Below are 7,176 nucleotides of genomic sequence, written 5' to 3'. Positions count from 1 at the left end.
AAAAAGAAATTAGTTCTAGAATGGCATAATATACATATATATACATATCAATATGTCCAAACTTCAGGTAACTATGCGAGCATGCGCACGCATTATGAACAACAGCATAAGTCGATAAATGGAACTTTCAACGTGCATTAACTCTACACGTGTTCTGAATAGCAGGAATGCGGTAACAATTCAAAATACTGACTGCGCAACTAGCGAAGTTCATGGAAGTAGCTCATACCTAGAGGGTTATTCAAAAGTCTATATGATCACTATTCTAGGAACGTATAAGTGTGTAGACTGCGCATAAGTAACATATTTACAAGGGTTTACAAGCTATATACAAAGATTTCACGAATTGAAACACGACATCGAGTCTCCAGACCGCATATCAGATTACGAAGTGCATTGACTTCATTTAGGCTTGTGCACACCTCCTCGATATTGAACCTCTCAAATGCGGTGCCTCATACTTTTTTATTTGTTAATGCCTGTCAGTTGGCTCCGCCTCAACAATGAAATTTCACGAGGGCTATTATAGATTGATCAATTCAGCAATGACAAAAAAAGTTTCTTAGGTTTTATCGCAAAGAAAAGCTGAATTGTTCATATAAATGTTTAGACCGCGTAATGTCAATCTGTTGTGAAATGAGATGACTATTTTTGATCTAGAAAGGAAGTTTGTCAACACATTACGACAGCGAACCTCCGGTCTGTATCATGTATCTCACGCAAACACATTCCCTACCTGCAGTACAGTGTGGCGAAATCATAATAAACTGTATTATTGACGCGGTTAAGGTGCCAACTGTTTTCTCTTTCTTTGCGCAGGTGTTTTGAGAACACGCTTTGTTAGGAGTTCCCTGTTCAACAGGCGAATATGCCAACGTAGCCGCACATTAACGTAAAGATTGAGGAACTGCTTCGCGCATTCCTTGGTGCAAAATTGTTCTTCGGAATGAGGAACCAGAGAATGTACCATGCGTTCAGCAACCTTCGGCAAGTGAATGTGCTCGTTTATCTTCTGGAGGAACGTTTGTTCAAGAATTCTGAAACACTGAAAGAATGCTTCTGATGGAGGACAGAAAGAGCCGAAAATCGACCCAGGAGCGCTGGCTTAGAGAAGAGCATGAAACTGCACCTCAAAGGTGAGCACGCCACTTGCAGCACTCAACAAGTCCGGGCAAAGATGGCACAAACTTTTTTTAAGAAACGACTCCGCCAGAAACCCGGCGAAGTGGTATTCAACATTTTCTTGGATGAGGTCGTCATATGACTCATCGGGAAGTTCAAGCTCATCGGTCTCAATTGCTGGCAGTGGTTCGGGCTGGTGGCTGGCTGCAGTCGACACCGGAAGGTGTCGACTGCAGCCAGCCTCACAGTTTCCTCTACTGGAAAGCTGAAACATCTTTCCAAGAAAAATGTGTTTCAGGCCTGCCACAAACTGGTAGGAATTGGGTGTCTCGTTACACCCATGCTGCTGCCGCACCATCCCGAACAAGTTTTCCAGTGGGTCCTGGTTGAACCGTCTTGTTAGTAGGTGATCAAAGTCAAAGTTCAGGCTGAGGTCTTCCCACAGTAAGAGGACGGCATTGATGGTAATTTGCCATCCCCTTACTGTGTGGGGCCGTCGTGGTGACAGGAACTGCCACTTCGAAATCCATGAGCTTTTCTCTCTTAAGAAATTAATATGTCCCGACGAAGAGCTTAGTGCGAATCTCATTTTTTGTTCACCGCATTCCAGAGATGAGCTATTCAGTGAATCAAAAATTTGGTCCATGTGCTCAAGGAAATCGCAAGTGGCCTGAGCCTCAGGGGGCAGCTCATTCAGAGAAAGGAGGGTTGCAAGGGAAACAGAAAGAGTGTCACTAAAAACCTGCGCAGCAAATTGTACTTTCATATTTCCGAATGGAGTCTGATAAATGTGTCTGTCGGTCAGTTTTTTTGCCAATCGTAATCGAAGAGGGTGCTTGTTTTTGTAGAAGTCCACAATGTATTTCCATCTGATCAATTTGCTGCCAATTTGGAGGTCATGCTTGCGCAGGTTGTTACGTGTACACTTGAGCAGATGAGGGGTGTCAAAGAGAAAGTAGACCTGGGTGTCACCGACAAGGAAGAAGGGATGATCTGGTGTGACACCCAGCCGGCGTGCAAGAGTGCAGTTGCTGGCCCCTGGTCGCACACGACAGCTTTCACAAAGACCCCGCCGGAACTCAGACTTTGAATAACCTCTGTCAACATATCCTGGAGACATTCTGGGGATGCTTTTGATTTTGAAAAAATGAAAGCCAATGGTTGCACCCAGGGCTTAGAAATACCCGCCAACATCATAACGAAGCCTGAATTTGCCATATCACGGGTTCTTTCCTTGCAGCTGTCTGCAAAGCCATACACCATATCCGACTTTGTGTCATAGAAGAGATTTTCTTTTAGAACTATTTCGTCGAACATTAGAATACATGCGCGATCTTTAAGTGGCCAATCGTGAATTTTGTCGACAACAGTCTTGATGATGTTGGGTGCAACCCCAGGGTGTATGGCAATGTGGGACAACCAGTTCTTGAGAGATCGAACCGATGGCAAGCTCAGGTACTTGGCTAGGTACTTGTAAGCCCTGGGGCTCTAAAAGTAAAGGTTAAGGGCAAATGGTTTAAATACGTCAGGCCATCTTCGTCCGAACTTGTTCATTGGCTGCAAGTACAGCCGCACCATTAAAAGGTCCAGTGCCCCTTTGGAGAAAAATTTTGATGCGCCCTGGATGACTTTAGGTCGTGTCAAATTCGAAAAATCAAGCTTTTGTGACGCCTTGAAGAGGTTCCTGCGCAATCGGTTTTGGGATTTTCTTAGGTTATCTAAGGTATGTTTCGTGCGGGGTGAATACACTTTCTTCGGCCGGCCACCTTGTCTCTTTGGGGTTGTTATCGTCCCAGCCGTGGACCTCGATGAGGCTGCAGCTCCCATTGGTGTCTCTAGAGTGATATCTGTTCGAGAGAGGAAATTACTCAGAAATTGAACTAACATTAAGCTTCAACTCAAGATGAACATAATGCCACCGATTTCAGAAGTTGCCTTATAAAGCCAGTAAACGAACGCTGCGCGTTCTATATTGCTTTCATGTCTAGAAATACCCGTCAAGTACAAGCTCAGTTCCTCACCAAGGTGGGGCTCCACCTGCGCCTCCTCTTGCAAGGAGCCGGCAGTCGGCGGCGGTGAGGACAGGCGAGCTCAAAAAATGGGATAAATGCATCTTGTGAGTTCACTAAACGGAATATGACGCTACCAATATGAAGAGTTGGCTAATAGAGCCAGTAAACGGACGCCGCGCGTTCTATATTGCTTTCATGTCTAGAAAAACCCGTCAAGTATAAGCTTAGTTCCTCACCAAGGTGGGGCTCCACCTGCGCCTCCTCCTGCAAGGAGCCGGCAGTCGGCGGCGGTGAGGACAGGCGAGCTCAAAAAATGGGATGAATGCAACTTGTGAGTTCACTAAACGGAATATGACGCTACCAATATGAAGAGTTGGCTAACAGAGCCAGTAAACGGACGCCGCGCGTTCTATAATGCTTTCATGTCTAGAAAAACCCGTCAAGTATAAGCTTAGTTCCTCACCAAGGTGGGGCTCCACTTGCGCCTCCTCCGACAAAGAGGCGGCAGTTGGCGGCGGTGAGGACGGGCGAGCTGAAAAAATGGGATAAATGCATCTTGTGAGTTCACTAAACGGAATATGACGCTACTAATATGAAGAGTTGGCTAACAGAGCCAGTAAACGGACGCCGCGCGTTCTATATTGCTTTCATGTCTAGAAAAACCCGTCAAGTATAAGCTTAGTTCCTCACCAAGGTGGGGCTCCACCTGCGCCTCCTCCTGCAAGGAGCCGGCAGTCGGCGGCGGTGAGGACAGGCGAGCTCAAAAAATGGGATGAATGCAACTTGTGAGTTCACTAAACGGAATATGACGCTACCAATATGAAGAGTTGGCTAACAGAGCCAGTAAACGGACGCCGCGCGTTCTATATTGCTTTCATGTCTAGAAAAACCCGTCAAGTATAAGCTTAGTTCCTCACCAAGGTGGGGCTCCACCTGCGCCTCCTCCTGCAAGGAGCCGGCAGTCGGCGGCGGTGAGGACAGGCGAGCTGAAAAAATGGGATAAATGCATCTTGTGAGTTCACTAAACGGAATATGACGCTACCAATATGAAGAGTTGGCTAATAGAGCCAGTAAACGGACGCCGCGCGTTCTATATTGCTTTCATGTCTAGAAAAACCCGTCAAGTATAAGCTTAGTTCCTCACCAAGGTGGGGCTCCACCTGCGCCTCCTCCTGCAAGGAGCCGGCAGTCGGCGGCGGTGAGGACAGGCGAGCTCAAAAAATGGGATGAATGCAACTTGTGAGTTCACTAAACGGAATATGACGCTACCAATATGAAGAGTTGGCTAACAGAGCCAGTAAACGGACGCCGCGCGTTCTATATTGCTTTCATGTCTAGAAAAACCCGTCAAGTATAAGCTTAGTTCCTCACCAAGGTGGGGCTCCACCTGCGCCTCCTCCTGCAAGGAGCCGGCAGTCGGCGGCGGTGAGGACAGGCGAGCTCAAAAAATGGGATGAATGCAACTTGTGAGTTCACTAAACGGAATATGACGCTACCAATATGAAGAGTTGGCTAACAGAGCCAGTAAACGGACGCCGCGCGTTCTATATTGCTTTCATGTCTAGAAAAACCCGTCAAGTATAAGCTTAGTTCCTCACCAAGGTGGGGCTCCACCTGCGCCTCCTCCTGCAAGGAGCCGGCAGTCGGCGGCGGTGAGGACAGGCGAGCTCAAAAAATGGGATGAATGCAACTTGTGAGTTCACTAAACGGAATATGACGCTACCAATATGAAGAGTTGGCTAACAGAGCCAGTAAACGGACGCCGCGCGTTCTATATTGCTTTCATGTCTAGAAAAACCCGTCAAGTATAAGCTTAGTTCCTCACCAAGGTGGGGCTCCACCTGCGCCTCCTCCTGCAAGGAGCCGGCAGTCGGCGGCGGTGAGGACAGGCGAGCTGAAAAAATGGGATGAATGCAACTTGTGAGTTCACTAAACGGAATATGACGCTACCAATATGAAGAGTTGGCTAACAGAGCCAGTAAACGGACGCCGCGCGTTCTATATTGCTTTCATGTCTAGAAAAACCCGTCAAGTATAAGCTTAGTTCCTCACCAAGGTGGGGCTCCACCTGCGCCTCCTCCTGCAAGGAGCCGGCAGTCGGCGGCGGTGAGGACAGGCGAGCTCAAAAAATGGGATGAATGCAACTTGTGAGTTCACTAAACGGAATATGACGCTACCAATATGAAGAGTTGGCTAACAGAGCCAGTAAACGGACGCCCCGCGATCTATATTGCTTTCATGTCTAGAAAAACCCGTCAAGTATAAGCTTAGTTCCTCACCAAGGTGGGGCTCCACCTGCGCCTCCTCCTGCAAGGAGCCGGCAGTCGGCGGCGGTGAGGACAGGCGAGCTCAAAAAATGGGATGAATGCAACTTGTGAGTTCACTAAACGGAATATGACGCTACCAATATGAAGAGTTGGCTAACAGAGCCAGTAAACGGACGCCGCGCGTTCTATATTGCTTTCATGTCTAGAAAAACCCGTCAAGTATAAGCTTAGTTCCTCACCAAGGTGGGGCTCCACCTGCGCCTCCTCCTGCAAGGAGCCGGCAGTCGGCGGCGGTGAGGACAGGCGAGCTCAAAAAATGGGATGAATGCAACTTGTGAGTTCACTAAACGGAATATGACGCTACCAATATGAAGAGTTGGCTAACAGAGCCAGTAAACGGACGCCGCGCGTTCTATATTGCTTTCATGTCTAGAAAAACCCGTCAAGTATAAGCTTAGTTCCTCACCACGGTGGGGCTCCACCTGCGCCTCCTCCTGCAAGGAGCCGGCAGTCGGCGGCGGTGAGGACAGGCGAGCTCACAAAATGGGATGAATGCAACTTGTGAGTTCACTAAACGGAATATGACGCTACCAATATGAAGAGTTGGCTAACAGAGCCAGTAAACGGACGCCGCGCGTTCTATATTGCTTTCATGTCTAGAAAAACCCGTCAAGTATAAGCTTAGTTCCTCACCAAGGTGGGGCTCCACCTGCGCCTCCTCCTGCAAGGAGCCGGCAGTCGGCGGCGGTGAGGACAGGCGAGCTCAAAAAATGGGATGAATGCAACTTGTGAGTTCACTAAACGGAATATGACGCTACCAATATGAAGAGTTGGCTAACAGAGCCAGTAAACGGACGCCGCGCGTTCTATATTGCTTTCATGTCTAGAAAAGCCCGTCAAGTATAAGCTTAGTTCCTCACCAAGGTGGGGCTCCACCTGCGCCTCCTCCTGCAAAAAGCCGGCAGTCGGCGGCGGTGAGGACAGGCGAGCTCAAAAAATGGGATGAATGCAACTTGTGAGTTCACTAAACGGAATATGACGCTACCAATATGAAGAGTTGGCTAACAGAGCCAGTAAACGGACGCCGCGCGTTCTATATTGCTTTCATGTCTAGAAAAACCCGTCAAGTATAAGCTTAGTTCCTCACCAAGGTGGGGCTCCACCTGCGCCTCCTCCTGCAAGGAGCCGGCAGTCGGCGGGGGTGAGGACAGGCGAGCTCAAAAAATGGGATGAATGCAACTTGTGAGTTCACTAAACGGAATATGACGCTACCAATATGAAGAGTTGGCTAACAGAGCCAGCAAACGGACGCCGCGCGTTCTATATTGCTTTCATGTCTAGAAAAACCCGTCAAGTATAAGCTTAGTTCCTCACCAAGGTGGGGCTCCACCTGCGCTTCCTCCTGCAAGGAGCCGGCAGTCGGCGGCGGTGAGGACAGGCGAGCTCAAAAAATGGGATGAATGCAACTTGTGAGTTCACTAAACGGAATATGACGCTACCAATATGAAGAGTTGGCTAACAGAGCCAGTAAACGGACGACGCGCGTTCTATATTGCTTTCATGTCTAGAAAAACCCGTCAAGTATAAGCTTAGTTCCTCACTAAGGTGGGGCTCCACCTGCGCCTCCTCCTGCAAGGAGCCGGCAGTCGGCGGCGGTGAGGACAGGCGAGCTCAAAAAATGGGATGAATGCAACTTGTGAGTTCACTAAACGGAATATGACGCTACCAATATGAAGAGTTGGCTAACAGAGCCAGTAAACGGACGCCGCGCGTTC

At 48.5% G+C, this 7,176-nt stretch overlaps 1 protein-coding gene across 1 annotated transcript; it reads right to left on the bottom strand.

The window, feature by feature from the left end:
- Positions 1 to 569: 569 nt before the first annotated feature.
- Positions 570 to 4,978, bottom strand: LOC120848071 (the record flags this gene model as incomplete). Its single annotated transcript, XM_040220005.1, has 4 exons — positions 570 to 656; positions 2,752 to 2,969; positions 3,598 to 3,666; positions 4,960 to 4,978. Coding segments are annotated over 4 exons (393 nt in total), but the record flags the coding sequence as incomplete, so codon positions are not given.
- Positions 4,979 to 7,176: the final 2,198 nt, after the last annotated feature.

This window comes from Ixodes scapularis, unplaced genomic scaffold, assembly GCF_016920785.2.
Source record: "Ixodes scapularis isolate PalLabHiFi unplaced genomic scaffold, ASM1692078v2 PGA_scaffold4__175_contigs__length_147842914, whole genome shotgun sequence".
Classification (NCBI taxonomy): Eukaryota; Metazoa; Arthropoda; class Arachnida; order Ixodida; family Ixodidae; genus Ixodes; species Ixodes scapularis.
The sequence above is the reverse complement of the archived record's forward strand: the minus strand, read 5'-3'. Positions and strand labels throughout refer to the sequence as shown.